General features: G+C 53.5%; 1 protein-coding gene across 1 annotated transcript; it reads right to left on the bottom strand.

Moving 5' to 3' along the window:
• Positions 1–11,600: 11,600 nt before the first annotated feature.
• Positions 11,601–12,656, bottom strand: TMEM275 (transmembrane protein 275). Its single transcript, XM_037742893.1, is given in 3 exon segments — positions 11,601–11,766; positions 11,768–12,270; positions 12,571–12,656. Coding segments are annotated over 2 exon segments (531 nt in total). The 5' UTR covers positions 12,184–12,270; positions 12,571–12,656; the 3' UTR covers positions 11,601–11,651.
• Positions 12,657–16,765: the final 4,109 nt, after the last annotated feature.

Below are 16,765 nucleotides of genomic sequence, written 5' to 3' on the forward strand. Positions count from 1 at the left end.
GGATAAAACAGAGATTACTCAAAAAATCACATATATATCCACGTAAAGGGGCAGGGGTGAATGAGAAGCGTACACGTCTCTGACCTGGAAGGGCTTATGGCTAGCAGGAGAAGCAATCTGCAGCTAGATGCAGGATCAATCTAGGGCAAGTCACAGCTCAATTAGAGGTCAGAGCTGGAGCTCAGAACGGGCATGGCGGGACTCAGCTCGGGGCAGGGTCAGCTCAGCCTGTGACTGGTGCCAAGTCAGTCACAGTTTCATTTCTAACACTGAGTCGCTGTGGACCACTGAATAAGCTGCTAGGCTTCTGGGAAGCTCTGTTTCATCATCTGTAAAATGGGGAGACCTCTGTCTACCCCCAGGGCTTGAGAGAAATGAGTGAGCTAATAATGGAAGTGAAGGATTAGGCTTCTGTTGCCACCACTAATGACTCCAAGCCTGGCCTCATGGAGCTCTCCTCCCCCAACTCCTTCCAGGCCAGGGAGGCTGTGTGGCCCTCACCCATGTCTCCCATCTCCCGCTGCAGGAAACTGCCACCTCAGCCCGGGATCCTTTCCAAGAAGAGGCTGGAGATTTCACAAAGCCCTTTGAACAACAAAGACTGCAGCAGCGATATTTCCTCCTGGGGTTGACGGCCCCGTGGCTCCTTTATCTTGGCAGCCAGACTTGAAGAGCTGTTCTTGGAAAGAGCCCGTGTGGGCGTGTGTGGGTGCATGCGGTGTGAGCTCGGGCATAAGCTGCTCTTTGTTGTTGGTCTCACCTGAGCAGGACGACAGACGCCCAGGCCTGGCCCTTCACAGGTCACCCTGCCCAGCCCCTGGCCTCTGCACAGCATGTGCTGGGCAGCCAGGAGGGAGGGGACACATTCTTTTTTACCTTAGGATTCTCCTGGAGAGAACTCCAGGACACAGGAGCCCCAGTGCTTCAGAAAGAATCCAGGTTCACCGAGGTGGAAGCTCGATCACAGGGGAGAGGTGAAGGGGAGGCAAGGGCAGGTGCGCCTCGGCTGCCTGTCGCCGGCTCCTCAGCACGCACAGCCCCTGTGGAGGCAGGGCCCAGGAGACATCTGACAGGTTCACCTCCTTCAGGTTTACCTCCTTCAGTCTGCCCTTGATAGGCCGCCTAGAAAGCTCCAACCTGCCTCTCCACCTGTGGGCTATTGGAAAAGCCTGTCTCTAGGCCTCAGTCCCTATTATTTTTTTAAAGACAGGGTCTCACTCTGTCTCCTAGGCTGAGATACAGTGGTGTGATCACGGTTCACTGCAGCCTCACTTTCCTGAGCTTAAGTGATCCTTCCCCCTCCGCCTCCCAAGCAGCTGGGACTGCAGGTACACATCACCATGGTCAGCTAATTTTTGTATCTCTGACAGAGGCGAGGTTTCACCATGTTGCCCAGCCTGGCCTTGAACTCCTGAGCTCAAGTGATCAGGCGGCCTTGGACTCCCAGACTGCTGGGATTACAGATGTGAGCCACCATGCCCGGACCTCAGTCCGTATTTTTTTTTTTTTTTTTTTTTTTTGAGACAGTCTCGCTGTCGCCCAGGCCGGAGTGCAATGGTGCGATCTTGGCACACCGCAACCTCCGCCTCCCAGGTTCAAGCAATTCTCCTGCCTGAGCCTCTAGAGTAGATGGGACTACAGGTGCACGTCACCATGCCCGGCTACTTTTTGTATTTTTAGTAGAGACAGGGTTTCACCATGTTAGTCAGGCTGGTCTTGAACTCCTGATCTCATGATCCACCCACCTCGGCCTCCCAAAGTGCTGGGATTACGGGCGTGAGCCACTACGCCCAGCCATACATTTTTTTTAAGTGGGGCTTTGGACAACTCCTGAGCCTGATTTAAGTACCCCACCCTGCCACCAGACTGGGTGGAAGCCCCGGATACATAGAAGAATGACTGAAAAAGCAGTCTTTCGGTCTGCCTTGTCACTTCCCTCTCCCATATTCCAGCTACCAGCGGCTAGCTGAGCCCAGGAGGATGGACCAGGTGCGGGGGGCGGGGGCGGGGTCGCCTGCTGAAGAGCCAGGCCTGTTGATGTCTGGTCATTTCTGCTTCAGGTTCTTGGGATAGACATCCTCAGGGGTCTCTAGTTCCGCCTCCATCTGGGGAGGAGTCACTGATACCCAGCCCCTACCCACAGTCCTGAAGGGGTGGGCAGCTCACTACCTTCCAGGGCAGACTGCACCCGGGCTGTTGGAAAGTTCTTCCTAATATTGTCTGAAATATGCCACCCAGTAGTCTCCTTATCAGGCCTGGCTTGGCCTGGGAGCCACACAGAACATGTCTATTCACATTCCTCTGGGGTGTGTCACCCAACTGGCACACACTCATTGTGCCCTCTCCCCGGGTACCTCTGTTCTGCCGGTCCCTCCTCCTGAGGAGAGGCTTCACTCTTCCGATCCCAACCACAAACTACCCGCTCCAGGAAGCCTTGCTAGATTATCGCAGGGGAGGGAGATGCCACTCCTTCTCTTGACCCCTCTGGCCACTATATAGTTCTCATCCACTGCCAGATGGAGCTCCCTGGGCAGAAGCTGGCATGGCACACAGCCTGGTACAGAGTTTGTGTTCAACCAGTACTGAACTTGTTAGACAAACTTGGAAGAGCACCTGAGGGACCAGCTCTGGGGAGGACTGCAGGGAACCTGGTTTCTGTCTGGGCCTGGCCATAGCTTTCCATGATGGGCTTGGGCAAGCCCTGGCTCTTTCTAGGCCTCTGTTTCTGTTTCCCATGTAGAGGTTGGACAGCTGGTCCATACAGCCACCTTTTTCAGACAGCCTTTGTTTCCAAGAGTCTTGCTGGGTTTTTTCTTCCATGTGATATCATCCTGTTTCCTCAACTGCTCCATCCAGAGCTGCTTCTTCCCATGCTGGGTCCTCCTGGCTGGGGGTGCAGATGGGGCTTCGAGGTCATCAGAGGGCAAAGGCACATCGGCCTGGGGAAGTGGAATGAGAGGGTCTCCTGGGACGGCACTCAAGGACAGGTGGACCCTCTGTCCTCGCAGGGCTTCTCGCTTTTCCTGCCTGCCTCCCTCATGCCATCCTTAAGAGACAAAGCTGGGCCCAAGGCAGCGACCATGCCGTAGGCGCCTCTCTCCTCCAGAGGACATGGCCCTGTCCCGGCACAGTGTTTAGCTCCCCCCTCCCTGTCCTCAGCATCAACGTCCAGAGTTCAGGGAGCACACCCCAGTCTTTGTGAGGTGGATGGGAAGTCTATGTTAGTTGAGTGAGCACCATTGTGTGCAAGATGCAGCCCCGACACTGGGAATACAGTGCTGAGCAGGGCAGCACCTAACGTCGAGGGGGAGACACACAACAAACACAGAAGCAGCGGAATGCACCTTCGGCAGGCTGATGAAAGGTTGTGAAGACACTACAACAGGGCATGACGTGGGGGCTCAATGCATGGCTGGAGGAGACAGATGGAATGACTAGACCAAGAGTGAGGCCAGGGATGACCAGGCAGGTCAGGATGACCTGACCAGGCCAGGATGACCAGTGCGACTGCCAGGTGGACAGATATGAGGAAAGAAGCTGGCCCAGGCCCGGAGGCAGGACTGAAGGCTCCTGGGGGGAGGGATGGCGTGGGGAGGCGAGATCTATTACGCTGATGACTCCTGGCCCTAATCCTGTGCCAGGCCTGGCGGGTGATGTGTGCGTAGGGGGAGGGGAGCGCCCCCGCTGGGGTGTAATTTCACGCTGAAAGGCCTGATGGGGCGTCCCAGGGACTGATCCTTTCTGGATCAGAAAACTCACTTCCCTTTGTCGTATGCAAGGCGATTAGCGCCTTAACCCTTTGTGGGCTGGTCCTGGGCCAGCCCCACCCCATCGCACCTCCAGAGCCCTCTGCCTTCAATCCAGCCAACTCCTCCACCTGGTCTAGTCTGCAGAGAGAGAGAAGGTGTTGACTGAGGAAAGCCAGGAGCTGGATTCTCAACTTCTGTCTGTGTCCCTGTTCCATGGCATCTAGCTCTCCCAAGCCCGTGTGTCCCCAGAGAAGTGAGCTCACCACACCATCTTTTCAGGCTCCTCTTACAGCTCAGATCAAGTTCAGTCACCTTCAGCAAGTCTAGGGTCTAGTCTAATCCATTGCCTTGTTTGGGGAAACCCCAACTCATAGCATTCCCACGTATGCTTTGATGGGGAGTCCACTACCTGCTGGCGATACAGCCACTACCTTCCCCTCCCACTGACCTCTCATGGGGAATGAACGCTGACCCCAGGAGGCCAGGACCATGCCTCCAGTAACATCTCAGAGACATCCTTGGCCAGTTTGTGTAATGGCAGCATTCCGGGACTGGGTAGGACATCACAGCGAGCCCCCTGCCTCCCTCCCCTCTTTTGCTCATGTACTCTGATTCTGTTAAAGACTCACCAGGAAGTTGTCTCAGTTTCTTTGGCTCCAATGGGTTGTCCCTTTCCCTTGGGGAAGTCTTCCCCTCAGTCCTCCCAAAGCTAACTGCAATGCATCTCTGGGGCGGCTCCCACAGGTCCTCCTCTTGGGGGCTCCCCTAGGGTGGGGGAGAAGGCAGGGACCAGGTTGGGCCTCCCCTAAGCTCCCTGGGTCTCTAAAACCCCAGCCCCTTTAAATGAAAGCCCCTAAATGTTATTTACACTTTGGAGTCTTAAAAACCATTAACAAAAGCCACTTAATTCAATTACCTTCCCGGCTGGCTCAGTTCTCAGCGCTGAGCGCCAGCTCCCCTTGCCGCACCCCCGCCCCGCCTGTCCCCCCACCACTGTCATTGTGTCGGGCTAATGAGGTAAACTGAAGCGAGCCCTGTCCCCCCTGACAGGTTTATGAGAATTTAATAAAGCGTGGCCGGGACCAAATGAGTTGCCTCAGCCTCGGAGAGCTCATTGTCTTTGGCGTCAGCGTTTTTTGACTCGAGCCGCCCCCTCCCCCGCCCCAGCTCCTGCCCGGCTCGGCCTCCACTCCCGCCCTCGGAGCCTCCCTAGGTGAGCCTGGAGGCCAGTGGGCCCTGCAGCGGGAGGGCACCCAGGCTGAACCGCGGGGACAGCAGAAATGGACTTGGCCAGTGTGTCCTGGGGAGGGACTGTGCTGTCCTTTGCCCTCACCTAGCACACCTTCACATGCTGCAGACTCCAGAACATGCTGGGCCCTGGGGACTTCCCACGCTCTGCCTTGTGCTCTTGGGTCTTGGCCGCTGTCAACCCAACGCCCTGCGGAAGCCACCTTGAGCCTGCCTGACTTTTTCCCCCTGGTTTAGAGTAAGCAGCCAAAGTGAGCTCCCAGAGGGAGGAGCTTCTCTTCCCACCAGGGCATGTGTTGGGGGCAAGGGGCCCTCAGTCATGGCCTGGTTCCACCCGTCGCACGGAATGTCGCCTCCTCATTTTCCCTGAAAGCTAACAAGGGGTGGAACAGAGACCTCAGAGCAGAAGGGAGTCAGAAGTGCGAATGAAGAGGCAGTCAGTCGGGAGCCTCCCCAGATGGACAGGCAGGCAGAGGAGCCTCCGCCCCCACAGTTGTGGGGGTACCTTGAGAAGGTACCTGGCTGCCCTTCTCTCCTCACATCCTGGGCAGCCTAGAACTGGCCTTTCTCTGCCTGGCCTCTCAGCGGTCCAACGCAGAGGCGTTTCTGGACCATTTGGAGACCTAGAATTCCTTCTCTCCCCAACAAAAGTGTTTCCAGGAATTACTTCCTTCTGAGACTAAAGCTTGGCCTGACACAGGAGCCTCATCTGTGAGGTCCTTAACTCATTGGGATGTTGGATGAGCAAGTCTTAGGGATCAAGGCTCAGTCTGTGACCACGATAAAGGCTCAGTAGTTGTCCAGTGTCAGGATTCAATGCATATGGATCAGGATCAGAATTCAGGTTGGCACCAGATTCAGGATCAGGCTCAGTGATCAGAGCCAGAGTTCAGTGTATGGACCAGGGTCAGGGCTGTGTGTTCCCAGGGTCAGGGCTCAGTTTATGGCCAGAATAAGGTCGAATGTGTGTCCATGATCAGTCTGTGTCCAAGTCAGGATTTACTATATGGTAATGGTCAGGGTTTAGTCTGTGGGCTGGGGTCAGAGCTCAGCCTGGATCAAGGACAGGGTTATGAACAGGCAGGGTCAGAGCCAGGGTCAAGTTCAGTCTATGATTAAGGCCAGGACTCAGTATGTACTGGGGTGAGGGCTCAGTCTAAGATCAAGGTCATGGTTTAGTCTATAGGCAGACTCAGAACTTATCTGTGACCTTGATAAAGGCCAACTAAGTCTCTGTCCAGGATGCAGGCTCTCCCTGTAACAAGGTCAGGTTCCAGGGTTGGATGAGTCACTTAGTAAGTCTGAGTTACTTAACTACCCCCTTTCCCCAACTCCCTTGATCTCCCCATTTCTTTTTCTTTTTCAATTTTTTTTTTTTTTGAGACAGAGTCTTGTTCTGTCACCTGGACTGGGGTGCAGTGGCGTGATCTCGGCTCACTGCAACCTTCGCCTTCGGGTTAAAGCAATTTTCTGCCTCTGACTCCCGAGTAGCTGGGATTACAGGTGCCCACCACCACGCCCAGCTAATTTTTGTATTTTCAGTAGAGACAGGGTTTTATCATCTTGGTCAGGCTGGTCTTGAACTCCTAACCTCGTGTTCCAACTGCTTCGGCCTCCCAAAGTGCTGGGATTATAGGCGTGAGCGACTGCGCCTGGCCATCTCCCCATTTCTTAGGGCCTTGGAGCTCAGAAGAGGAAAAGGCAAAATTGTGCAGTCTGGTTGGGCTGAGTGGTGTCTGTCTCCTGCTGTGTGCCCGGGGTGCCCTCTGGTGGCAGTCCCCAGCAGTGCCGATTTCCTCAGGCTTGGTCCCTTCATCTGGCTATCTCCTACTTTGGGGAGCCTGGGCCTCAGGCTCCACGCTGATCTAGTCAGCCCTTCTTTCCCGTGCCACCCTGCCTCCCCACAGAGAAGTAGAAAACAGTGCAATTGGCTAGGGGAACAACTCCCATACACATGAGGAGATTTTCTCCCTTCCCTCCCAGAGTTAGGCATCTTAACAAACCCATATTACTGAGGACCTGGAATCAGCTGTGCAATGAGATCCACACCTTTTCCTTCTTCCTCCAGTCCACAGGCATTTGCTGAACACCTACCTTGTGCCAGGTGGGCACTGAGGGTACAGGAGTGAACAAGTCAGAAGTCCTGGCCCCTTGGTGCTCACATTCCGCTTCTCGCTAATCCCCCACTCCTAGTCCACAGCTCTCATCAGGAAGTCTCCCTCACAGAAGGCTGAGCGGGATTCAGAAGTCAGCAACACAGGCTCCCTGCTTCCCCCTGGAGTCCGTGGTTAGATTATTTTAGGTTCTGGGTTCTCTGTCTTCATCTCTCCTCGGAGCTTCACCACCATCCACGTGCCGACAGCTTCTGTCTCCATCCCAGCACCTCCTCTTTCCAGAACTCAGGGCGGTGGCTCCAGCTCCTGTGGGACAGTACCTCTGGGCTAACAGGTCTTATGCCTTACTACGCCATCGCTTTTATCTCAAAACTAGATCCTCCACCATACACTCTGGTGCTTAAACCAAAACTTTAGAACTTCCTTAGGATTCTTTTCCTTCATGTCCCCAAAACTCCCCCAACAGCTGCAGAATCCGTCCAGTCCGAGCAACCACCTTGGTCTCAGTGCCCGTATGTCTCACTGCTGGGACCTCCTAACCTGCCCTTGCTCTCCCTTTTGCCCCTTGCCACTCTGTTGCTTCCACACAGCAGGAGGAGCAGTCTTTACAATCATAAATCAGATCATGTCACTTCCCTGCTTAAAACCCTCCAGTGGATCCCATCTCACTGAGGATCAAATCCCATCTCCTCATGGGGGCTTACTAAGCCCTCCACGAGCTGAGCAATACTCCTCCCCACTCTCCAGCTTCACGTTCCACCTCTGTCTCAAAGCCCTTCTTTCTTGTTCTGACACACGGAGCCCAGTTCATTCTCACCTTCGGACTTTGCACCAGCCGTTTTCTGAGCTTGAAATGTTCCTGCTCTAGACCTTTGCATGGCTGACTCTTGCCATTCAGAGCTCCGCTTCAGTGTCACCTCTCAGAGGAGATCCCCCAAGCACCTAATAAGTCCCTCTATCACAACGTCCTACTATAATTTTCTGTGTAGTGCTGTTCACTAGCTAACCTTTTTGGTCTCATTTGCTCACTTATTTAATTCTTTATTGTCTGTCTCCTCCAAATAGAATGTGAGCTCCATGAGAGCTTGTTCATCTTTATATTCCCACATAGCCGGGAACGTAGCAGGGCTCAGGAATTGTGAAATTAATTAGTAAAAAACAATTTTAAGGCTGGGCACATTGGCTCACACTTATAATCCCAGCACTTTGGGAGGCCCAGGTGGGAGGACTGCTTGAGCCCAGGGGTTGAAGACCAGCGTGGGCAACATAGTGAGACCCTGTCCCACAAAAAAATTAGCCGGGAATGGTGGGGTGCGCTGGTAGTCCCAGCTACTTGGGAGGTCGAGGTGGGAAGATCACCTGAGCCTGGGAGGTTGAGGCTGCAGTGAGCTGTGACTGCTCCACTGCACACCAGCCTCAGGAACAGAGCGAGATCCTGTCTCAAGATAATAATTTTAAAAAGGTTCTAAGTGGCTGCCCTCATGTCTCCTAGAGGGAGGAGAGTGCGGGGAACCTCATTTTCTGGCCCCTTAATGGGATCCCTTGTCCAGGCCAGCAGTAGTTTCCTTGGGGAGGCAGGGGTCACTCACCACCTGTAGCACCCTAGAGCTCCCGCAGGCCCTGGAAGGACCAGCTCTGTGTCCTCTACCACAGCCCCTGTGCCTCTGAGGACAGGCCTGGTGCCTCAGTTCTTAGACTTTCAGGGCTTAGGGTGGGAATGGGAGGTTTCACCCTCATTCCAGCGCCAGTCTGCAGCATCCCTGCAGGAGCTACTGGTCCCAGCTCAAATTCCCCAAGGTCAGGGGGCTTGATGCTTCTGTGCTGTCAGAATCACATCCTTTCCTCAACAGAAGCCTGCCTCCCAGAGCGCCCTTCAGGGCCTGGAGCCTGCCTGGGGGAGTCCTGCATAGGAGTGGGGACACAGCACACCCTCCAGCCTCACTGTGTGTAGGAGTATGGGGCTGCCCTATGGCCTCACTGGCCATATTGCCCTAGAGGGGCCTGCCCCTGGCTGTCACCCAGGGAAGGGGTGTGAGGTGAAGAGTCCTCATCGTGGCTGACTGGAGCTGATGGGAAAGTGAGCCCTGGGGCACTGGATGTGGAAAATCTCTTCTGGTGTGCCTGTGAAGGAAGGGGGACACAGAAGAGATAAATGATGACCTTCAGCTGGGGGTATAAGCTGAGGGGACTCGGGGCAGCCAATGTCCACTCTACTCACACCATTGATCCATGTCCTACTGCCTTGAGTCCTTATCGTAGGTTCACACTTCCTCTGCACTAGCCAGGCTCGCAGAACAGGATCTGGAAGTCTTGTCCGGGAAGAGGAAAGAGAGTGTAATTCAAGGCATCTAACAGCAGGTGGGAGAGGGGTTTGGGCTGAGCCTGGCATTGCAGGGATAGAATCTTGAGGCAGGAGGAGAAGGATGGTTCTGACCACACCCCAAGGCTGTGTCAGCGGTGGCCCCTCTCACCCACGGCTCTACCATGGCAGCAGGTGGCATCTGTAGCTGCAGACCAACACACCAGAAGAGACAGGACTGGAGCCTGGAGAGATGGCCTTCCTTACACACATACAGGGTGGAGTTGGGGAGCTCAGGGAAGAGGTCATCCGCTCTAGGTACTGGATGCTTCAAAGGTTAAGGCCCATCGACATGAGCAAATTAATAGAGATGGCCTGCTCAGCACCTGCTCAGGTAGATTTGCTCTTCTCCAGGTCAGTGGGAGAGGGAGACAGTAGGAGAGATGGAGGCGGAGATGGCACCAGAGGAAGGAAGAGCCCAGGGCTGGTGGGAAGTGTCCGAGTCATGATAGAGTAGTAGTAAAGCCTGTCTTGGGAGGAGAAAGGGAGGCTGGTGATGAAGCCAGGAGTGGACGAGCGGGGAGTCACAGCCCTGGGCGGGGGATCAGCATGTCCCCCAGTCACTGCTTGCCAAGATCGCTGCATGGAGAGGAAGCGCTAGCCCAGAGTTGCAGTGTCTCCTCCTCAGTCCCCTGTACTCCCTTTTCTTTTTTGTAAGGCAGCCCCTATTCCTCTACCTGGCCCCTTTACCTGCCCCCTCACCTGGAAGAACCACAGGCTAGGCCCAAACTCTGCAAGTCCAGCTAGCCGAAGCACAGGGCCTGGGCTTTGCACACCCTGTGGAGCACTTCTGCATTTCTCCCCCCACCAGCCCTGCTCAGCGACCACGCCCTCAACCACTACTGCTGCCTTCACACCCCCCATGCATGTGTGATGTCAGATCGTTCCCCAAACACTCACTCCCTGTCTCTTCCAAGGGCCAGGCAATCACACCCATAGTCACACTCCTATGTCCGTCCAGTCCCCCAATCTGACACATCTGTTCCCACAGACATTCACCAGCACAAAGTCTTATAGTCTTTTGCTCAGTCACACACTCCTCTCCCCTGGAGCCCACTTCAAGATCTCCAAGAGGGACTGGTACCAGGATGTGGAGGCACTCAGCCACAGGCTGGGAGGGCCCCAGAGCCCAGGGTGCTCAGCCAGAGGCCCCACAGCCACTCCCCCCTCCCCAGCCTGCACTGTCACAGACCACTGACTCCAAAGGTGCTTTATTGAGAGTGAGGCATGCAGTAAAGCATGGTGTGGCACTGCCATGGTGGGTGGGCCGGCATTGCTGGTAGTGAAGGTCACACTAGGACCTTCAGGGCTGCAGAAGCCCCCTCACCACTCACCTCTGTCAGGGCCCCAGCCTCAGCTACCCCCACTCCTAGTCAGACAGAAAGGGTGGGCAGTGCTCACCCCCACCCTACTTCTAGGGCCCATCGAGGCTCAAGTCAGAGCCACAGCTTCTCAGCCAAATTAATCCCAAAGGTCATGTTGGGGTAGAAACAAGGAGGGTGGGGAGGGGCAGGAGAGGGGCTGGAAGACCTTCACAGTGTGTGCAAGGACAGAGACAGTCCAGGCTGACATTTGTCCCTTCTTCCTCCCACCTCCCTGGGGGAACTGGCATTGCTGGTGGTTAGCCCCTTCAGGGTAGGTGCTCCTTGGTTCACAGTGCCCAAATGCCAGGAGGAGGGGGCAGTGTTAGGGTTTGAGGGTCCAGGGGCCTACTTTCACCAAGCTGGGTGGTTAAGGTTTAGTAGAGACCAGAGGCTCCACCTAAGGGGCAAAGGCTCTGCTGCTCCCTTCTTTGGGGTGTGACCCTGACACCACCATCACATTCTACCCCCTAGAAGTTTGGGAGATGGGAAAGATGAGGCCACTGGTGCCCAGCACCAGACCTTTGTGAAAGAGAAAGGAAGGAAGGGAGGAAGGAAGGAAGGGAGGGAGGCAGGAAGGGAGAGAAGAGAGAGAAAGAGAGAAGAGAGAGACAGGAAGGAAGGAAGGAAGGAAGGAAGGAAGGAAGGAAGGCAGGCAGGCAGGCAGGCAGGCAGGCAGGCAGGCAAGCAGGAAGGGAGGGAGGAAGGAAGGAAGGAAGGAAAGGTTTTCTTTTTTCCTTTTTTTTTTCTTCCCCCACTAAATGGCACTGAACGAAGGAGAGTGAACCGGACAGCAGAGTCACGGCGGGGCCCTGGTCCGCTAGGGGGCGGCCGGCTCTCGGGGCAGGTGGAGCTGGACCCCTTCCGAGCGCAGCGTGCAGAGGGCCGCGGGCGCCTGGGCCTCCAGGGCGAGAGGGCTGTGGCCGGGGCTGCCGGCCGGACGACGCGGCGGAGAAGGCAGGGCTGAGCTGCACGGCGGTGGTGTCCTGCGCTGTGCGCTCGCTGCTCTCCATCTCCAGCGCCACGGGCCCGCCGCGGCCGCCACCCTGGCCAGGGCCCGCCGCGGCCGCAGAGCGAGCGCGGGGCGCAGGACCCCAGCGGCTACACACGCAGCAGGCCGCGAAGAAAACGAGCGCCAGCGCCAGCAGCGCCGGCCCCACGACGAGCGGCGCGTTGTGCCGGGGAAGGAAGGAGGCGAAGGCGCCCGCCAGCGTCACGTTCACGCCCGCCAGCAGCGCGCACAGACCGCAGGCGCAGCACAGCACCGGCGATGGCAGGCCCGGCCCCCGGCCCCGGGCGCGTTCCGCGGGTGCCGGGGCCGGCGGCCCCTCGCTCTTCTCAGCGGGTGGCATCGGCCTGCGCACGCCGGGCTCGCATCAAGCTCCCTCCGGCCGCCTGCCCTGAACAGCCCACCTGCCAGGGGCTGCCTCACGGTCGTCCTGTGGGCACACAGCGAGAGGGTGGGGTCAGCAGGGTATCTCGATCTGCAATCCTAGGCTCAGTCTGTAGCTACATTTAGTGCCTGGGTGGGCAGAGGTCACCTTGGCCAGCCCTCCGCCTCTGCCTCTGGGAAGCAACAACCCACCCTATATGAGAAGAGTCGGCTTTTGTTTCCCCATCTAGTTCCCGGGGTCCCTCGTGGCCAGCCTTGCCATCCTCCCTATTCCCTCACTTTCTTTGTCCTCCAAAAAGACGCTGCCCCCCAACCCCTCTACTCCAGGAAGCCTACCTGGACTCACTGAGTGGGAGAATGGCTGGAAAGTGCTCAGCACAGTGTCCGGTTCAGCTTAGGTGCTCCACATGATAATCATCGTCTTCAATAATACTAACTAGAAGGCAAATGGCAGCTCTTGGGATTTAGACAACTCACTCTCCCAAGTGGAAGAGACCCTGGAAATCATCTGACCTTGCCCCCCACCCCCAGCCCCTTATTCAGATGAAGAGACGGAAGCTCCCAGAGGTCTAGCAGTTTATCCAAGATCCAGAGCCAGGACCTGAATGACCTTGCCGATTGGCCTCAGCATCCGCACCCAGGCTCAGGTAGGCATAACAATGACATTAACTCTCCTGAACATCAGATGAAGTCCTGGAGTGAGTGGCCACGTGGGAGTGAGGAGCTCCCGATGGTTCAGACGGTCAGTGATGGGGTATAGTCCCCACATGGGCTGGGTTGGGCTGCAGCAGATCTATGGCACCGGGGTCCTTTCTAGACTGGGCACTCTGTGAAATTCCAATCCTACCTCCATTCCACTCCCCACTGTTCTACTGTTGAACCTGGATTCAAAAGCCTAATCGCTGGATGCTAGAATTCCTTTCTAGGATTCTCTGGATGTCTCTGGTTCTGGCATCTATCACTGGATTCTAGAACTCTGGAAATGCAGACACAAGAGTAATAAAATTAGAGTCTAGGGATTTATGACTTTGATTTGAGAATTCTGTTCTATAACGCATAAAATCATGGTTGTTACAAAGGCCCTCAAAGGATGAGATCTTAGCTAGTGAGCTATGTTAGAATTGTGGGGGGAAAAATGCCAGAAAAGGGTCCTGGATGGGGATGAAAGGGAAGTAATCAGATGGTACTGCGGTGGGAAGGGAGCATGCAGGGTGAGGAACAGGGAGTGCCACCTGCACCGGGGGCCTGACTCTCCTGCTTCCATTTCATCTCCTGTAACACGGGGCTACCAATAGAACCCACCTCATAGGGTGCAGTGATAACTAAACACTTAAGCTAAATCAAGTGCTTAGAACAGTGAGTATTTAACAAATATTAACCATGCCCTTGTGGTGGTGGGTGACAGAAAAGGGAGTCGTGAAGTCTCAAATCTGGGAGGCTGGTCATGTTAGGTTTGGAAACAGAAAAGTTGGGTTGTGTCTCAAGTGGAGGTACCTTTCTGAGTGTCCAAACCCTACACCCAGTGGGGTTGGAGAAAGCTTGATCACTGAGTGAAAATGAGGGGTAGTGTCAGATCCTTCACTCTCCACACAGGATGGTGTCACCCTGGCCCAAGCAGGTCAGAGGGCCCGAAAGGCCACCTCCAGGCCTGTCTAGAGCTGATGACTCCAGGGCTCCCTCTCCTGGCACCATGCTGAGAGATGGCAGCTTTACTGAGATTCCTGCCAGAATCACCTTGTTGCTATTCCAAGCTGGCAGGAAGTCAGAAATTCCTACGTCTGCATGAACATCTGCTCTCTAACCTGCTGTTGATGGTTCTGTCAGGCAGGGATGCAACCACTAAAGGGTACAGCAGTTTACAGTTTGCAGAGCACTTTTACATCCATGATATCACAATCTCTGCTACTGCTTGTTGCCTATTAATAGCCACACTTTGGCCAGGTGCAGTAGCTTACCCCTGTAATCCCAGCAGTTTGGGAGGCTGAGGTGGGCAGATTGCTTGAGCTTGGGATTTGAGACCAGTCTGGGCAACAAGCCAAAACCCTGTGTCTATTTTTTTTTAAGTATAAAAAGAACTAATTTTTTTTTTTTTTTAATAGACACATGTTACAGCTGAGGAGACTGAGGCTCAGAGAGGGAAATAGATGGGGGTTCTGGTGGCTGGACCAAAAGAAAGACAGAAATGCTGAGACGAGAGTCAGAGAACAGATGAGCTTGCTCACACCCTACACAATCTTGCTTAATTTTAAAGAGAAGGATTTGATCCTCAGGAGGGGCTGTGAGATTCCCAGATCTTTCCCTTTCAAACCTCTCCCCCACCTCATTCGTCAACATCTGACATTATCTGACAAGGCAGGGGTTCCCTGCCTGTGGGGAGGGCTCAGTCTGAGCATGCCCTGATGGAGGGGAGGGAGTCCAGCTTACCTCACTTCACATCAGTCTCTTGGAAGCTGACATTGGCATAGGGTCAGGGAGGCCCTGGGGGCTGGAGAGTCCAAGGGTCTTGCTTCTTTTACCATATGGGGAAGACTCTCCTTTGCCTTTGGGTTTTTGGCAGTTTTGCTGTGATGTGCCTAAGTGAGTTTTTCTTTGTATTTATCCTTCTTTGTAGATGCTTTCTTTGTATGTATCCTTCCTGGTGCTTCTACAATCTGTGGCTGCATCTTATCTCCCCCCAGGTCAGGAAAAACTTCAGCTCTTATCTTTTCCCCATTCTCTTTCTCCTCTCCTTCTGGGACCTTCATTGCACGTATGTTCAGCCATTTGTTATTGCCCCGCATGTCTCTTTTACACTTTATTCTGTATTTTCTAGTCCTTTTCTTCCCTCCTTCTGTCTGTTTCAGTCTGGATATTTTTCTACTGAAATATTTTTCTACTATCCAGTTTACTAATCCTGTTTTCACATGTGTCTTCTCTGCTGCTAAATCCATCAATGGAGTTATTGATTTCATTTGTTATAACTTTTCAGTTCTAGAATTTCCACTAGATCCTTTTTCATAGATTCGAGTTTTCTATTGAAAGATTTCCTCTCATCATCTGTTTTCTTCTGGAGTCCATGTCTGAAAACTCCAACATCTGGATCTCCAGAGGGCTTGTTTCTATTGTCTGTTTTATTGCTCTTGTCTATTTTATTGTTTTTGTTCATAGCTCCTGAAATGCCAGATAATTTTTTCTTGGATGTCCAACACTGTGTATAAAAAAATTATAGAGTTAGCATGAGGCTCTGAGTAATATTATCTTTCTCCAGAGGGGATTTGCTTTTGCTTCTGACAGGCACCTAAAGAAGGACAGGCCACTGATTGGAAACTTTGTTTCAGTCTTTCTGAGTCTAGTCTATATCTGGTTAGCCTTTTTTTCCTACAGTGTTGCCCTTTGGTCTTCCCAATAAAAGTTGGAGGTGTTTAACAGGACCCTTCCCCTTTTTAGGCCCCAAATTCCAGTTTTGACTCCCCAGTCTCATGACCATGCCTCCTACAAGCTGGAAAATGCCTTTAGGGAAAAATTGAAACCAATATTACTTCTCTCCACAATCTTGGGCCTGTCAAGTCCTCACTGCCTTGGTAGCTCTCCCATGCCTTTAAACAGATTTCTTAAATGCTTACTAGCTTTTAAAGTTATCCTCAACAGGTAAATTGGTCTGATAGAAACTAGTCTACTTTAGCCAGAAACAGAAGTCTAGATGATAATCTGAAGTTAGCACTTTTAGATCTATAACTAAGTTATGCTATGCTAAGCACTTGTAATAATATTTAATTTAATTTTTACAACATAAGATTAAGTATTACTATTACATCTCTATTTTACAGAGGAGGAAATTGAGACACAGAAAGATTAAGTAAACTCACCCCACACCACTCAATGGCAGTGGTAGTGCCAGGATTTGAAATCTGGTGCACTGATGCCGAAGCCTGAGCTGTCAACCCAGCACAGTGCTAGACTTGCTAAATGTTTGTTGAATGACTGAAGCACAGGCTCTTCTGAGGCCATGTAGATAAGCTCCTATAATTAGAACTTACACACTCAAATGTCAGCAGAGGAAGACAGGTTTTCTCTGGTTCAAAGAAGGTAAAACTCACTTTGCTTCTCCCTTGGTTTGGCAAACTAGGTTCAACAGAAAATAATTCCAGCCCAGGGGCTGAGCTTCTAAATGATTCTTATCTGCTCCTGGGAGGCAGAGCCACTGTAAGACAAAAAGATCTCCACCCTAGGCACAAAAAGGACTAAGAACAAGGGGGTGTCGGGCTTATTCCTGAGGTGGCCTCCACCCTGGTTAATTGGGATCTAGGGGTGTGCAGGGGTGAGGTGTTGAGTCTGCTCAGCCGTTGTAATTCAGTTTGGGCCACCATTTCATCTGGTGGACTGTGGGCTCCAGCTGCTGTTGCAGTGTTGGTCCTGCTTCGTTGTGGGTGTTCTGGATAGCTCTGTTGTGGGGTGTCCTTGGCACTGTTCACTAAATCTTTCTGGTTTTCACTCTATTGAGCACATGTTAAGATTGCACTTTCTGGCTGATTTGTGATTAGGTGGCACTGTGTGACATTCTG

The sequence above is a fragment of the Cebus imitator genome, unplaced genomic scaffold (assembly GCF_001604975.1).
Source record: "Cebus imitator isolate Cc_AM_T3 unplaced genomic scaffold, Cebus_imitator-1.0 Scaffold129, whole genome shotgun sequence".
Classification (NCBI taxonomy): Eukaryota; Metazoa; Chordata; class Mammalia; order Primates; family Cebidae; genus Cebus; species Cebus imitator.